Below are 18,246 nucleotides of genomic sequence, written 5' to 3' on the forward strand. Positions count from 1 at the left end.
GTGTGTATGTGTGTGTATGTGTATGTGTGTGTGTATGTGTGTGTGTGTGTCTCTGTGTGTGTGTCTGTCTGTGTGTGTGTGTATGTGTGTATGTGAGTATGTATGTATGTATGTATGTGTGTATGTGTGTATGTATGTATGTATGTATGTATGTATGTATGTATGTATGTATGTATGTATGTATGTATGTATGTATGTAAGTGTGTATGTATGTATGTATGTGCAGATTTGTATGTTTTATGTATGTATTCTCATGCATATAGTTGCATATCTAGACATGCTCATATATATTTAAATGATAAACTTCTGGAAAGTTTTACAGATTTTTACAGTTCCAGTGATCGATTGGATCTGTAGTCTTCGAATTAGCTTTAATGGAATCTCCAATAGGTCTTATCGCTTTATTCTGTCTCTTGTAAACAAGTTTATTTTTGCTTCTTTGTGAGGTTGTGAATATGGGCCATGACCGAAAAGTGAAGGATTTTTTTTATTACTGAATTTGAAACAAATACAATGTACAATAAAAATACCGATACTTCGAGTATGCTAGTGTTATTTGAGGTACACAGTTGTTCTTATTTCTTTATTGCCCACAAGGGGCTACACACAGAGGGGACAAACAAGGACAGACAAAGAGATTAAGTCGATTACATCGACCCCAGTGCGTAACTGGTACTTAATTTATCGACCCCGAAAGGATGAAGTGCAAAGTCGACCTCGGCGGAATTTGAACTCAGAACGTAACGGCAGGCGAAATACCTATTTCTTTATTACCCACAAGAGGCTAAACATAGAGGGGACAAACAAGGACAGACAAAAGGAATTAAGTCGATTACATCGACCCCAGTGCGTAACTGGTACTTAATTTATCGACCCCGAAAGGATGAAAGGCAAAGTCGACCTCGGCGGAATTTGAACTCAGAGCGTAACGGCAGACGAAATACCGCTAAGCATTTCGCCCAGTGCCCTAACATTTCTGCCAGTTCACCGCCTTCATAGTTGTTCTGTTGTGTATGTAGCTGTCACACTGTTCTTAGCGAATTTGAAGAAAATGGAAGTGATGCCAGCAATTCTATGCAGAAGATATCATTGTAGGTTTTGTTTTCATGTAGTTTACCATGAGCAAGCTAGTTTACCCATTCTGCTCTGAACAGTATCTGTTGGAGAGCAGGTTGTTCCGATTCTGCATAAACGATGGAACTTCCGAATCTGTTATTAACACTTATTCCGTTTGCGGAGAAATCGAGAGCTCTTCGATGCCTGTGTGGTAAGTAGCTTGCTAACCAACCACATGGTTCCGGGTTCAGTCCCACTGCGTGGCATCTTGGGCAAGTGTCTTCTGCTATAGCTCCGGGCCGACCAATGCTTTGTGAGTGGATTTGGTAGACGGAAACTGAAAGAAGCCTGTCGTATATATGTATATATATATATATGTATGTGTGTGTGTTTGTCCCCCTAGCATTGCTTGACAACCGATGCTGGTGTGTTTATGTCCCCGTCACTTAGCGGTTCGGCAAAAGAGACCGATAGAATAAGTACTGGGCTTACAAAGAATAAGTCCCGGGGTCGAGTTGCTCGACTAAAGGCGGTGCTCCAGCATGGCCGCAGTCAAATGGCTGAAACAAGTAAAAGTAAAAGTAAAGTATCCCCCGTACGATCGCTCAAGTTGCTAGAAATAGCAGTCAAATTTCGTCAAATCACACCCTGCCATCTTAAAAATCAGGAAGGACACGTTTTACAACGTACTCCTACATAAACAAGAGATGGACGTAGCGGAACGCATAGGTCTGCGTGATTAACAACAGTCTCTCGTTTCACACAATACTTGCTCGCTGTTATAATCAAGTAAACTTATAGAAACTCAAATCTCAGCAGCTTCTTACTCAACCTGAGGCTTGGCACTAAACGTGTAACAAATACTGGGTTGTCCAGAAAGTTCGTGCCGATTTTTAAAGGAAAGAAAAAGGTCAATAAATACTTGTCATTACATTTTTAATTAACCAAATATGAACCATTTTGTTGCACAATGCGTCTCCATCTTTCCTTTAACTTGAAAATACCCTCTTCTCAGAATTGGGGGTGGTTTCATGGCAAAGAATTCATCAAGGTATCTTTTTACGTCATCCAAGGAACTGAAATTTTTACCATTAAGACTATTCTGCAGAGACCTGAATAAGTGGAAATCCGAAGGAGCAATATCTGGTGAATATGGAGGGTGGGGTAACACATCCTAGCCGAGCTGCAGCAATTTTTTTCTGGTTCCCAAAGCATCAAGTGCCGAAAATGAACTTTCTTATCTTCCATTTTAAGGGGTTACATACAGAACACAGGTTATAGGAACATAAACCTTCCACGAAAAGATAGCTTAAACTGTGCTCTAAATGGAGGTGTAGTCAAATCCTATTTTATGGACTCAGCCATGTTTTAAAATAAGTCGAAAGGTAAGATACTATAAATCGGCATGAACTTTCCGGACAACCCAATAGAATTCCCGAAGAACAGAAATTAGAGAAATATATATGACTAGCAGTATCGCCCGGCGTTGCTCGGGTTTGTAAGGGAAATAACTATATAAGCATTTTTAGAGATTTATAGCCAAAAAATAGCAAAAAATGCATTAAAAATGGGAAAAAAATTATGGTAAATTTTTTTTTAAATCGTTGACTCATCGTAGACATTTTTAGAGAGTTACTTTCCTTATATAATAGTGAAAAAATGTATTAAAATGGAAAAAAATGATGGTAAATTTTTTTTAAAATCGTAGACTCATCGTAGACACACGCTAATACCCAGAAGGGCTCGATATGAATCACGACTATAAGATACTCGGTTTTGGTTAAACTGCACCGCAAAATGTGGGATTAGTTAGGAATCTAAATCGTAGGAGACAGACACACAACTTCACTTTTATATATAAAGATTTCTCAATTTTAGTTGGAATTCTTTCTCAACATAATAGAATGGTGCGAAGATATTGATGTCTATAAGTAATGCTGCATTTAAAATCTCTTTGACGGGGGTGGTGTGTTGTGTCTTTAAGCAAGGTACATCATTTCACGTTGCATCTTTCTATTCAGCTGCAATTAGTACCTTCGAGTGCCGGTGCAGCTTCCACCCTCTCCAGTGGAAGGGCCGACTGGGTGCCTATGTCTGTTCACGACTGTATAAACACATAAAACAACTAATTAAAACATAATACGGCCGACCAAGTCATATTTGTCTGCAAGTGACAGCTGTACTTACTCTTTCAAAGAAACAGTTCTACTAAGCACCTTCGGATTATTTTGCTTCCGTTGCACTTTCTTGAACCAAGAGGATTCTACTGAATGATTTCAGTAGACAAACGTACCAAACTCAGCACGCATTCTGGACTTATTACATTATAATCCACTAGCAGTATCGCCCGGCGTTGCTCGGGTTTGTAAGGGAAATAACTATATAAGCATTTTTAGAGAGTTATAACCAAAAATAGCAAAAAAATGCATTAAAAATGGAAAAAAAATGATGGTAAATTTTTTTAAATCGTTGACTCATCGTAGACATTTTTAGAGAGTTACTTCCCTTATATACTAGCGAAAAAATGCATTAAAATGGAAAAAAATTATGGTAATTTTTTTTTTTAAATCGTAGACTCATCGTAGATGCGCGCTAATACTCAGAAGGGCTCGATATGAATCACGACTATAAGATACCCGGTTTTGGTTAAACTGCACCGCAAAATGTGGGAGTAGTTAGGAATCTAAATTGTAGGAGACAGACACACAACCTTACTTTTATATATAAAGATTTTCAGTTTTTACGAAACAGGTTTCGCCTTATAGCATTGCAAAGTATTGGAAAACTGGTTTTAATTAATCCGAAGCAAGAAAAATTAGAAACTTAAAAGTTTTAGTTGTTCTTATTTGATATTCAGTCCCGTCAACGGTTTCAGTTCAGTCCATGCTACCGTGCTTCGCAATAGAGATGGTTCAGTTCAGAATAATATATATCTTTATATATAAAAGTCAAGTTGTGTGTCTGTCTCCTACGATTTAGATTCCTAACTACTCCCACATTTTGCGGTGCAGTTTAACCAAAACCGGGTATCTTATAGTCGTGATTCATATCGAGCCCTTCTGGGTATTAGCGCGCGTCGACGATGAGTCTACGATTTAAAAAATAATTTAGCATCATTTTTTCCCATTTTAATGCATTTTTCGCTATTATATAAGGGAAGTAACTCTCTAAAAATGTCTACGACTAGTCAACGATTTTTAAAAAATTTACCATCATTTTTTTTCCATTTTTAATGCATTTTTTGCTATTTTTTGGCTATAACTCTCTAAAAATGCTTATATAATTATTTCCCTTACAAACCTGAGCAACGCCGGACGATACTGCTAGTTTTCTATAAACGTTTCAGTTTATCAGAAAGAACTTATCAATCATATCCTTACAAACCCCTTTGCAAAAATCTATGTTCAACTCTAATACGTCCTTCTTCGCGCTGTTTTTCTGTAATGTAGCTGTATTTTGACATTTAAAAAACCCAGACGATCTATTATTAACTACCCAACTGATTTGGAAGCTGACCACGACCATTAGACAACTGATGTACTGAATGTTTGTTCTATCATTTCTACTGGATCGCCTTGGTGAGCCTCACTTCCCCTGACTCTGTACTAAACGCTTCACCTAGTCCTTTCTTTCAATGGCGGAGCGTGGGTTTCCACCGCCCTGTGCAATAGCCAAATTGGCCGCCTTCTTTGGACGTAACTCACCGACTAATAGCAAACACGCGTGTGTATAGCAGCCCCACTGAGCAGTTTGTACATCCCACTACGCCACTGCATTCTTTCCATAACTACAACCCAAAAGAACAAAATTTTTCTAACGTGTTTTTACTTCAAATCTTGGACTTACAGAAAACTTAATATCAATTGCATTGACTTTAATAGTTAAAAAAAGGGTGTCATAGATAGGAAAAAGTGTACCATCTTTGACTTAGTTTGTTTGGCGGTTCCGCAGATTTTTGGGGTTCGTTTCTTTCTTCGTTTGTTTGTTTTCTTGTTTTGTTTTCATGTTAATTGTTAGTGTGGAGGCGCAATGGCCCAGTGGTTAGGGCAGCGGACTCGCGGTCATAGGATCGCGGTTTCGATTCCCAGACCGGGCGTTGTGAGTGTTTATTGAGCGAAAACACCTAAAGGCTCCACGAGGCTCTGGCAGGGATGGTGGTGATCCCTGCTGTACTCTTTCACCACAACTTTCTCTCACTCTTACTTCCTGTTTCTGTTGTACCTGTATTTCAAAGGGCCGGCCTTGTCACTCTCTGTGTCACGCTGAACATCCCCGAGAACTACGTTAAGGGTACACGTGTCTGTGGAGTGCTCTGTCACTTACACGTTAATTTCACGAGCAAGCTGTTCCGTTGATTCGGATCAACCGGAACCCTCGTCGTTGTAACCGACGGAGTGCTTCCAAATTCCAATTGTTAGTATTGTTGTTTAAGACTAGAAGCATGATTGTATCTTAAAATTGGAATAGAATTTTTATTGTTACAGGTGAAATTTTTTTGTTGTTTTTTATTGTTTAAAATGGGAGTATGTGCTTACAGGGAGATTTGGCGGCAGTTTCTAGAAGATCGAGCGACTGCATAGATTCCATCGCGAGATGAAAAATAGACATTATTCAATTGATATTTCTTAGGAGTTCAAATTGAAGGGTATTTAATTTATTTCTGTCTTCTTTTTCTTGGGATAAAATAGGACAAATTATACTTGCAAATTTTAACTTTCCTTTCATTTTCACAAATAAATAATGTCCTAACTTATAAAAATTCAAACATGAAATTTTTTATTGTTATAGAAATAGTGATAAATTGAAGAAATGTTTCACTAAAGCTTGACCACCGTAATTTACAGTAAATCAAAGTATTTTATATTATAAATCAGCAAGTCCACGAAATAGATAAACAATTACAGAATATATTCTTCACGATTAACAATCATGATCTTTTCAAACGCTCGACCATCACGAACTCGTGTCACAGCGCCATCTATACAAAAATTCTTTCCAATAAATATCGAAAAGTTCTACATAGGCGCAGGAGTGGCTGTGTGGTAAGTAGTTTGCTTACCAACCACATGGTTCCGGGTTCAGTCCCACTGCGTGGCATCTTGGGCAAGTGTCTTCTACTATAGCCTCGGGCCAACCAATGCCTTGTGAGTGGATTTGGTAGACGGAAACTGAAAGAAGCCTGTCGTATATATGTATATATATACATGTGTGTGTGTGTGTTTGTGTGTCTGTGTTTGTCCCCCTGGCATTGCTTGACAACCGATGCTGGTATGTTTATGTCCCCGTTACTTAGCGGTTCGGCAAAAGAGACCGATAGAATAAGTACTGGGCTTACAAAAGAATAAGTCCCGGGGTCGAGTTGCTCGATTAAAGGCGGTGCTCCAGCATGGCCGCAGTCAAATGACTGAAACAAGTAAAAGAGTAATCTGCTTCAATTCTTTCTTGGCATGTAATTAAAAGAACTCAATGTCCGACGGTTAGCAGGATTGATGAAATGAAATTCTTACTATGGTTCTCAATATAGCGATTAAATGCAAGTGGTTAGTAGTTCTATGTCATCATACGAACGCCATTGTTCGAGAATATTATTGATTTACAATTTCCTAATATTCAACTGTCTGTCTGCTCTTTCTAGTGGTCGGTCGTGTTCAATATAACACAGTAACAGATAGCAAGAACACTACTTAATTTCCCTCCATCGAATCATTTCCCCCCCCCCATTTTCTCTTTGATATAGCTAGTAATTTTTTGAATATTGTAAATTTTAAATAAAAATATCAATGAGAAAAAATTAATTTGATTAACATAATTTATGGACAAAAAAAGATATAGATATCGATATTTGTGAATTTACTGCGTCTTAGTAAAATTACTAGATTATTCCATAGGAATGCATCATCTTTATATATAAAAGTCAAGTTGTGTATCTGTCTCCTACGATTTAGATTCCTAACTACTCCCTCATTTTGCGGTGCAGTTTAACCAAAACCGGGTATCTTATAGTCGTGATTCATATCGAGCCCTTCTGGGTATTAGCACGCGTCTACGATGAGTCTACGATTTTAAAAAAATTACCAACATTTTTTCCATTTTAATGCATTTTTTCGCTATTATATAAGGGAAGTAACTCTCTAAAAATGTCTACGATGAGTCAACGATTTAAAAAAAATTTACCATCATTTTTTTCCCATTTTTAATGCAATTTTTTGCTATTTTTTTGCTACAACTCTCTAAAAATGCTTATATAGTTATTTCCCTTACAAACCCGAGCAACGCCGGGCGATACTGCTAGTTATTAATAAATTACAAATGAAACTACTAAGAAAAAGAAAAAATACTTTAATCAACATAAATCAAAGTACCCCTTCGAGGTAACATGTATTTACGCTTCTTCGAACTATACCTCAAAATATCCTGTGATCCGTCAACCGACTCTTACGTACTTTCTGTGGAAATAATTTGTTTCGTCTATTTCCAATTTGTATTTCAAATATGTATCTAGATTGTTCCATCAATAACAACCAGTTGCTCTGAACTAAATAACAACAAACACTCTTCATGAACAATACATCAATCTGCAGCTATTCCGTTTTGTCCACTTCGTATTCTTTAGTAATTTTCATTGAAAAATATATCCTTAAACGACAGTTTGAATAATTAACGTCTCTTACAGAAAAAAAAAGCAACTTTTTCTTACAGTAGCTTTTACATCATGGACTTCATTGCCAGCGATATTTTCCGCAGTTTGAGCATATTTATTAATTTGTAATTAACTTGACTATTTCATTCTTTATTTAGCCCTTTTCGGTAAACCTCACAAATCTGTGAAAAATAACGATCGTCTCCTTACAAACCAGGCCTATTTATACAACCAGTGGAGGCGCAATGGCTCAGTGGTTAGGGCAGCGGACTCGCGGTCGTAGGATCGCGGTTTCGATTCCCAGACCGGGCGTTGTGAGTGTTTATTGAGCGAAAACACCTAAAGCTCCACGAGGCTCCGGAAGGGGATGGTGGTGATCCCTGCTGTACTCTTTCACCACAACTTTCTCTCACTCTTTCTTCCTGTTTCTGTTGTACCTGTATTTCAAAGGGCCGGCCTTGTCACTCTCTGTGTCACGCTGAATATCCCCGAGAACTACGTTAAGGGTACACGTGTCTGTGGAGTGCTCAGCCACTTACACGTTAATTTCACGAGCAGGCTGTTCCGTTGATTCGGATCAACCGGAACCCTGGTCGTCGTAACCGACGGAGTGCTTCCCACACAGTGCATAGATAGGCTCTACATAAACACAATTGTCTTACTGGTAACTGGGCTATTATATACAATTGTGTAAAAACATGAAAAAAAATTCCTTGTTCAATCCACCTGTGTACGGTAAGGATGTTGTGATAGTAAATAGATGCAATAAAACAATGAGTGGCTGACAGAAATGTTGAAAACCAGATCACGGAAGAACGGGCAAAAGTGACAGGTAATAAATTACAGACAGAAGGTCACCCAAGTCGTGTGAAAATTACTTTTATTTAAGTGGAACTGGTATGTTATCAGTTACATCATCCAAATTTATATTCCATCTTAACAAAATTCCTAAATAATCTAATACAATCACATCATCTTGAATAACATCGAAGGAGAGTGGCTTTCTCCGTCCGGCTTGCGGATCCGTGGAATAAGCTGCCAGACGAGATGGTGAAGATGCCGACGACCGCTCGGTTCAAAGTCTCCCTTGACCTCAAGTGGCCTGAACTCTTTACATGAACACCACCCTGTACATAACTCCATGTCCCCCTACATGGCCTTGCTTTTTGAGCCAAAAAATTAACTAACATAGCATAAGCATATTAAAATACACTCGGTGGAAAACAAGATGGCCGCGTCACATCGTAAAAAATATAATTTTCCGCGGTTGCCATGTAAATTGATACCAGTTAAAGTTTGAGAAAATGAGAAAGTTTGAGTAAACTGTGCATTGTAGTCAAAGATCGACTAAGTCACAGTGGTTCTCAAACATTTTTTTAAATTATTAATCTATGGATCCCTTTGAGTACTATTTTATTCAGGTGGACTCCCATAGCCATTTGATGTTTAAAAACTAGATTTATAGATACTTCTTTCAAAATTCATATTTTGTTTTTCTCACATTAACTTGTGTAGGTTGAACAATGTAAAACGTTAGAGAAAGAAATTTGACTATTTCTTGCAATAAATACATTGAAATCAAAATTTTTCATAAACTCTTAAAATACTACTGTGGATCCCTAATGTATTATATTGCTTGCGTGGACCACCAAAAAAAAAGGGTCGTTGAGAACCACTGGACAAAGAAGTATTGAAGGGTAAGCTCCCGGTGAGTTGAAATTCCAAGGCGGTTCAGTTCTTAGTTGAGCTGCTTTACAATATTCGTTGTGTCCTTGATCAAGTTCTACATGTAGCTTCATTGGACAACGAAAATCCCACCGATTATCTTTCTTTATCGAATACTTTGGTTTTTTTTTTCCTTTATTCATTTCATATAACAATCCCATTCACATCGGGGATGCTTTAAAGTATTGACTGACTGATACTTCAGTTTATCGAGCCCAGAAGGATAAAAGCAAAAGTTGGTCTTGGAAGAATTCAAACTCCAAATGTAAAGTTTGTTTCTTCTCGAGCCATGCCTGGCTCATAAGAGCCGGTTTCCTTGGCGTATAGGTTCCCCACCTGGACGAGACGCCGGTGAGCTGCAAGATGCAGGAGGAAAGAGTGAGAGAAAGTTGTGGCGAAAGAGTCAGCAGAAGTTCGCCATTACCTTCTGCCGGAGCCGCGTGGAACTTAGGTTTTTCGCTCATAAACACACACATCGTTCGGTCTGAGATTCAAACCCGCGATCCCTCGACCGCGAGTCCGCTGCTCTAACCACTAGGCCATGTGCCTCCACCCAAATGTAAGGAGTCAAAGTTAAATACTCCAAAGCATTTTGTCCAACGCTCTATCGATCCTAGAAATCCCTTGTTTATTAAATATTTTCGTTCGCCTATCTTTGAAATAGTGCAGTACATTAGTAACTTTGACAATGATGTCAAACTTTGGTACAAGGTCAGCAGTTTCGCGGGAGAGAGTAAGTTGATAACTACTACTTATTTCATCGATGCCGAAAGGATTTTAAAGGCAAAGTCGACCTTGGCGGAATCTGAACTCAGAACGTAAAGACAGACGAAATGCCGCTAAGCATTTTGCTCGACATGCTTACGAGTCTGTCAGCTCACCGCCCTGAATTAGTAACTTTAATAATGATTTCTGACACAGGCACAAGAGGGTTTGCTGGAAAGAGGGGTTAGTCGATTAAATTAATTCAATACTCGATTGATGCTTTATTTCATCGACTCCTGAAAACGAAAGCCAAAGCTGACTTCTATTTACAAGTCCAGGAGTTCCATTTGAAATTCATCAGGAGCAGTAGCCGCATCTTCATCCATAAGTGCTGAAAATATTTTCATCAAGAGCAAGGAATCTGGTAACTGAAGGTCATAGCATGCGCAGCTCAATAATGCTCACTTACTGTTCTGTCATTGGTCTATCTCAGTGCTTTTCAAACCTTTTGCTGGAGCGGAACCCCAAGGAAACATTCCACTGGCTCGGGGAACCCCTGTGCAATAATTTAATAGTCTTTTGGACACATATCTGCACAGGAGAATTAAAAATTACTGCCCATTTTAGCAGTTTTGTAACTTCTTGCGGAACCCCTGGACTGTACTGGAGGAACCCTAAGGTTCCGCGGAACCCTGGTTGAAAACCACTGGTCTATCTGAATAACCGTTTCTTGCCAGTGCATGCGTACGTGTGTGTGTGCGTGTGTGTGTGCGTGTGTGTGTATCTCAACGTCTACGCTAAAGTCATTGCAAGTTCGAATGAGGAAATGATCGACAATTGAAGACAGACCCATGCTTGATATTTTTCAAGTAAGGTGACTACAAAAAGACCAAGTCATTCTCAAAATCGTCATCATCATTGTTCGACCGTGGTCGAGACAATGGAATTTACCATGCTACGCCAGACTTCACGGTCCATTATGGCATTACGGAGGTCCTGTTGCTGGATGCCTGTATCCCTGGAGATTACATCAGGGTAGGAGAGTGTGCGCCCTCTGGTATTGCGAGTAGATGGCTTCCAGAGGAGAAGAGTAGAAATTGCCTTGTTTTCAGCTCTACAGCAATGTCAGCAAACTGGACTCTCCTACCTTTCACAAGAGATGACACAGGTGGTAGTTTCCCATATATTTGCATTTTGGTTGGATGGCGCTTCCACGAGAGATTTTGAGCTCTCATAAGGAGGCGAGTGTAGGTTCCATCCAACCGCCTCTCAAGCTTCTTTGATAACGTCCAAGTTTCTGAGCCATATGGTAGAATTGGTTCGACTGTGGCTTTGAAGATTTCAAGTTTGAAGTCTCTACTTAGATTTGATGACCAGATCTTATTCTCAAAATAGTCATCGATCGTATACTATGTACTAGTATAAGAGTGCACAGAGAAAGGAGGAAATGAAAGGGAAAAGAAGAGGAGAGAGAGAAGAAAGAAAATAAATGTCTATAGTTTCCAAAGGCGGATGAAGTCCATGGTGACCTACCTGCTTTTGATCAAAAACTGTCAAAAAGGCACTTAACGGCTACTAATTGTTTTTGCTGTCTTAAGTGTTTCTTACGTTTTACCCCTGCCGTGGGTCACGTCTATCAATCAAGACATCAGCTACCAGTGGATACAACTTCAACAATGACAAGCCAGCCAAGAGAGGAGCCTTTGCGCTGTTGTTCGATTTGCTAGAGATAGCAGACAGCCTGTACCTTAAACTACACTCAAGTATCTTTAAAAAGTGAAATGGAACGGATATATGTAAATAAAGAGAGGGGAGAATAGATAGAACGGGCAATCTTTCGTCTCTAGTAGACCTTTCCATCGATTTCCGTAAAAAATTTTTTTTTTTTTACATATGGGCTTGCGGGAACTTTTGAAGTAATGAGAGCGAAAGAGACTAAGAGAAAGCGATTGTATGACGAGGGAAGTTCTTTTGAAGTTACCGTGCATGGGAGCATTGATGGACATGTGTGTGTGTGTGTTTGATGGGGTGTGGGAGACAGACAGTATGTTGTGTAAGTGAAGTGCTTCTGTTAGTGTGTGTGAAGAGAGAGTAATGTGTGAAAGAAAGAGATAACTGAAATTTTTTACTCGGTGTATGTGTATATGTATGTATATTACTTCAAAAGTTCCCGCAAGCCCATATGTAAGAAAAAAAAATTTTTACGGAAATCGACGGAAAGGTCTACTAGAGACGAATGGTCGCCATAGAACGCTTCCGATCACAAGTCTTCTTGATCTTGGTCGACTTGGAAGTAACCAACAACTTCAATAATCGCAATTGTATCTGAAAAGAGTGTTATTTAACAGTACTCTGATTTAACGTGACGTATGCAGACATCGTTTAGTGGTTCATTTTCCCCGATTAAGTGGACCTGATACAACAGGGGAAAATTTGATGACCAAAAGGAAGGACAACACTTGTCACATAATGCTTGAAGGATGAAATCGATCGCCATGAACTGATCTAGCGACCAACATTTGACTTTTTTGTTTTTGTAATTGTTATATAGAGGACAGCTGCAAACATCGCAATCAATTACTGAAAATTATATTTTATTGCTTCTGTCTCAGCCATTCCTTCCAAAGCTTGGCTATCTTATGTGGAATACAAGCAATTCATATTTTACCTCCATATCACTGGCGCTTTTTTCCTTTCCGGTATCTTCTCTCTCCTCATTCATATTTTATAGACTAAGTAGCTAATTTCCTCCGATAAATTTGCCATTTGATAGTAATGTCTAATATCATTATTACAGACGTATTCACTTCTCTATTTTCAGCTATTTTTAACCATAGCTTGTTTTCATTCCTTGCTAAGTAGCGTGGTTCTAGAGACCTATTATAACAAGTAAGGTTTTGTTTTTTCTTTTGTTTTGTTTTGTGTTTGCATTAAAAAAAAAAACAGTGAAATACTATTGCTACTGTACAAGATTGTTCAGTAGTAAAGGTAAAAGATCTCTTAGAAAAATAAATGAATCTAGTGAAACGGATGGTTAGAAGAACGAATCTCTTAAAGCTTCTGTAAGCAAGCGAAGACAGAAAGACCTTGTAAATAAGGTATGCCGGAAATAGAGAAGTAAAATTCGTTACTAAAAAAGATGTTATACATTTTGCACAAGACCACAAACTTGAAAGAGGAAATTAATTACCTAACGCTTTTACTCTTTTACTTGTTTCAGTCATTTGACTGCGGCCATGCTGGAGCACCGCCTTTAGTCGAGCAAATCGACCCCGGGACTTATTCTTTGTAAGCCCAGTACTTATTCTATCGGTCTCTTTTGCCGAACCGCTAAGTAACGGGGACCTAAACACACCAGCATCGGTCGTCAAGCAATGCTAGGGGGACAAACACATATACACACACACACACACACACATACATATATATATATATATATATATATATACACGACAGGCTTCTTTCAGTTTCCGGCTACCAAATCCACTCACAAGGCATTGGTCGGCCCGGGGCTATAGCAGAAGACACTTGCCCAAGATGCCACGCAGTGGGACTGAACCCGGAACCATGTGGTTGGTTAGCGAGGTACTTACCACACAGCCACTCCTGCGCCTATAGTAATAAGTGTATCAAATGTTAATAAAAGTAAATTAGAATGATTAACAAACAAATACTTTTCTTCAAAAATATTGGGTTGGTGCATAATTATTGCGGCTTTTTAGCAACACATTTTATTCAACAAAAACAATGACGGTCTGACCGTCTGCCAAGCAAATGGGAAGCAGTAATTGAAGTAGATGTTTTTGTTACATGTTATTGTTTTTATTGAATAAAATTTGTTGAAAAAAAGCCGCAGTAATTATGCTTGTAATATGTTTTACTTCGAGAGCTTTCAAAAACCAAAAAGCGTTTTATCATCAAATAGTCACATATACTCACAACTTTGTTGGTCTTGTTATAAGATAAGATACAATACCAAATTGGTAGAAATGCAAAATAAAACTCAAGATAGGCGTAGGAGTGGCTGTGTGGTAGGTAGCTTGCTACCAACCACATGGTTCCGGGTTCAGTCCCACTGCGTGGCACCTTGGGCAAGTGTCTTCTACTCTAGCCTCGGGCCGACCAAAGCCTTGTGAGTGGATTTGGTAGACGGAAACTGAAAGAAGCCCATCGTATATATATGTATATATGTGTGTGTCTGTGTTTGTCCCCCAACATCGCTTGACAACCGATGCTGGTGTGTTTACGTCCCCGTAACTTAGCGGTTCGGCAAAAGAGACCGATAGAATAAGTACTAGCTTACAAAGAATAAGTCCTGGGGTCGATTTGCTCGACTAAAAAGGTGGTGCTCCAGCATGGCCACAGTCAAATGACTGAAACAAGTAAAAGAGTAAAAGAATAGGCATTTATTCTACACTGCTTTTTGACATTTTAGCTGAATTTCTGTTGATGCATTTGACAAAATTCCATTTCATATTTCCGAGTAGTATCCAGCGTGACTTTTCGGTTGTATTGATTTGTTAATTTAATCTTTAATGTTTAAATATTATATATTTATAGATTGATTCTCCGTATCGATTATTTCCTAATTTCGTTTCAAATATATTCATTGCTGCAAGGTAGACGTAAACATGTCACTACATAATATTTATATTTAAAAACTGAAAGTATTCAATTATGAAGCTACTTGATAATGAAAGTAGACTCAAATTGTAGTGTTCCTCAATGCCTTGATTTATTTTACATAGCTTGAGAAAGGATCCAAAGCTCTCTGGGAAATTTCCCTTTCATACAGCTATCTTATCTTCTTGGATGGGGTGGTCGTACATAGAAGGGCAATTTTTCGATTAACCCGACAGCGAAATTAAACAGCGAACCTCTTGAACTTTGTAACTTTTATCTTCATAGAGACGGGAAATGAAAGGTTCAGAGCCTCTCAGTGAGGATCAAAACTGGGATGCAGTCTGGATTCGCCAAGATTACTGTTAAGCCGTTTGGCACTCAAATAATAACTAACAGCAACCAATATTCATCTTAGTTAAGGATGATCAAACAAGAAATAAGGTCATGGCGATGTGTGTCCGACTTACAAACATTTCATTTCACTGAAAAGGAATGAATGCTACAACTGCAAATTTCCTATCTTTCAAAATCAATTCCGTTTAGTTTAATGAAAATCTATTGTTGTTTAATCCCAGGTTAGAATTATATAGATGCTCCTTGCTTGTTCGAAACAGTGTTGTTGGTCAGTGGCAAGAGTAATATACAACAATACTTAAACTCACAACAAGCCGATTCTGCGATGATTCTTTCAGTTATCGAGCACTGCTGATTGTTCTTTGGAAAGACACGCACATAGGTTTATCAATTTCTCATACCTGCACTATCATCACCACCACCCACCAAAATAAAACAAAAGCGTTTGAGCCAAGTCAAATGAATTCAATATGTAAACACTCCAGTGAGTCATCGACTTTGCAGAATAGTTTAAGATTCCAGTTTGAAATCATTTAATCTCATGTATATCGCTAAGACCTCCTAATAATGTTGGGAACTTGTGCCCATTGACAAAAGAAACTATTTTAACTGCTTTCAGTAGTTGTATTAAACCGTGAATTACTTGGTTTTTCTTGGCAATTATCTCACGAAGGATGATGAGTCTATGGCATTTGTGAAGAGGTAGTTAGAAATTATGTATTTTATGGCATTTTTCCCACCCATTAATTTTCGCTGCCCATTATTCCTGGGAGAGTTTTAGAGGTAGAGTTCTCAGGCACCTCCTCCATAAGGTCTTGTCAGAAACAGCCGTCATTAAACTTTCTTGCTGGATTCCCATGCGTGTGCAACTGAGGTTATGGATGTTATCCAACCATTTCGCTTTTAATCTACCCCTAGGTCTCCTACCAGTTGGCTCAGCTTGAAGAATCTATCTTGCAATCCTTTCCTGCAGCATTGTAACCACATGTCCGTAGCACCGAAACTGTGACCTCTCAATTTGGATGAACTCTCTGATCTCCGAGCTATGCAAGCTATCGAGTAACGTTACTCCAGAGACCGTTCGGAGGAAACCAAGAAAAACCCATTCGACATTACTTCCGTACAAATGAAGTGAAAACTATCTGTGATAGAGAATTAAAATCGAATTAGAGGTTCAATGGCTGCTATAAAATATAATAGCATTCTTTTTAAAAGTAAACCTTAAGTTCTAACTACAAGATCTAAAGGTGGCCTAGCTCTTACAGAAAGAGAAGATTGCTAAAGAGGAACGTTTAATACCTTTGACAAATTATCTTTTCAACAGTTGTTGATTCAGTTAAGGGGAAAAAAATCTACTTTTGTAATCGTTTGTTTGTTTAAAAAAATGTTTATTTAAGCTACTATATTTTCAGTTTTTATTTTGGAAGCAAGCATTGTGCAACAAATGTCAGTTTATGAAATATTTTTTTCAGTCATTTGATACGTTAAAACACCACCCTTTTTAAAAACAAAAACTAAAGGTTCGCTTTAGAGAAAAAAAAATGAAAGGTAAACGAAAGAAAGAAAGAAGGAAAGAAAGAAAGGAAGAAGGAAAGGAAGAAAGAAATGGACTATACCGTAATCGAATCCTTGGGCAGTAATCCGCATGATAAATCCGATGTCCGAGTTATTCTGAACCGAAGGTTGCTCTTCATTTGTTACATTATCTTCTGCAGTGGTCGTCTGGGTTTTGACAAAGATAAATAAACTTAAAAATAATAATCCTGTCGGTATTGCAAAAACCTGAATTTTGTTATTCATCTTTGATTAATTTTAAGATGAGGTCCAGCGCCAAGAAATAACGTCGGAGAGATGACGTTATTTTTATTGTTTAAATTACTGTCACACTTTGTTCAATTAATTGTTGTTGTTGTTTTTGTTGAGTATTTTTCTCAATGAAACTTAAATTTTGAGAAAAATTTTACTGAATTTTTCACTTGTCTTTCTTTTTCTGTAATGAATTAAATTGTTGTTTGTTTTTTTTTACTTGTTTTTTTTTTAATCTTATAAAGCTTATTTCACTTTAGAATAGTATTTTTATATTATTCCCTTTGATTCGAATTCGGTAAAAGAAAATATATATATCAGTGTACACGTGAGTAGGTGTACATATGATGTAAACATGTGAGGTTTACTTTCTGTTTTTCCGTTTTTATTGTGTTTTGTTTTTTGTATTTCCTTTTTATCTTACGTATAAATCTTCAGTGTATGTATGTATGTGTGTATGTATGTATGTATGTGTGTATGTATGTATGTGTGTGTGTGAATATATATATTTATGTATGTATGTATGTATGTATAAATATATATAGAATGAGAGAGTGGGGTGCGCGGGGGAGGGAAAAGTTTCTACAAAAATATCTGCATAAAAATGTGTATGTGTGTTTGTATCTGTATATGTGAGCGTGCGTGTAAATGTCTGTATGTAAATCAGTCTATATGTATGTGTATACCTTTTGTTCGTGTATGTGTGTATATATATATATATGTGTGTGTGTGTGTTGGTTGTAACTTCTCAGACGGTACCTATCAAGAATGGTTGCCAAAGAGGTATCAACAAGTATTCCATTCAGGCGTATTGATGATTAAAATAAATAAATAAATATAAATATGTAAAGAAAAACAAACAAAAAGGAAACGAAAGCTTAAACATAAAATATATTCTTCTTGTTATTTGCAGTCGATTTTTAGTTGTGGGTGCCATAAAGAAAAGAGTTTCGAAAGTGGTGGTGGTTGCGGCGTTGATGGTTACTATATTTGTAATGTGGAGGGAATGTAGACGGGGGGGGAGGAGGTAGTGTCGAAGCTAATGATGTAAGTGGTAATGTAGACGATGGTGGTGGCGGCGGGGGGTAATGTAGATGATGGTGGTGTTGCTGGGAGGGGGGGAATGACGTTTGAAGTGGCGCGGTAAAGTTGTGGAGGTGTGTCAGACGGTTAGGGTGATGATGGGTGATGAGAGGGTGCTGTATGGTTTGGTTGATGGTTATGTTGGTGGTAGCGACGTCTAGGAGAGGGGGAAAGACAGCCATTTTAGGGGGTGTGAGGTGGAGGTGGAGGTGATGGGATCTGTGTGTACGTGTGTGGTGTCAACAACTAGTTTT

General features: G+C 38.1%; 1 protein-coding gene across 1 annotated transcript in view; it reads right to left on the reverse strand.

The window, feature by feature from the left end:
* Positions 1-17,875, reverse strand: part of LOC115210849 (bactericidal permeability-increasing protein) — a 95,106-nt gene extending 77,231 nt beyond the window's left edge. Inside the window, exon 1 of the mRNA XM_029779605.2 lies at positions 16,720-17,875. Coding sequence (XP_029635465.1) covers positions 16,720-16,903 — 184 coding nt within the window. The 5' untranslated portion in view covers positions 16,904-17,875. The remainder of the gene's footprint in view (positions 1-16,719) is intronic.
* Between the last annotated feature and the right edge of the window lie 371 nt (positions 17,876-18,246).

The sequence above is a fragment of the Octopus sinensis genome, linkage group LG4, assembly GCF_006345805.1.
Source record: "Octopus sinensis linkage group LG4, ASM634580v1, whole genome shotgun sequence".
Lineage (NCBI taxonomy): Eukaryota > Metazoa > Mollusca > Cephalopoda > Octopoda > Octopodidae > Octopus > Octopus sinensis.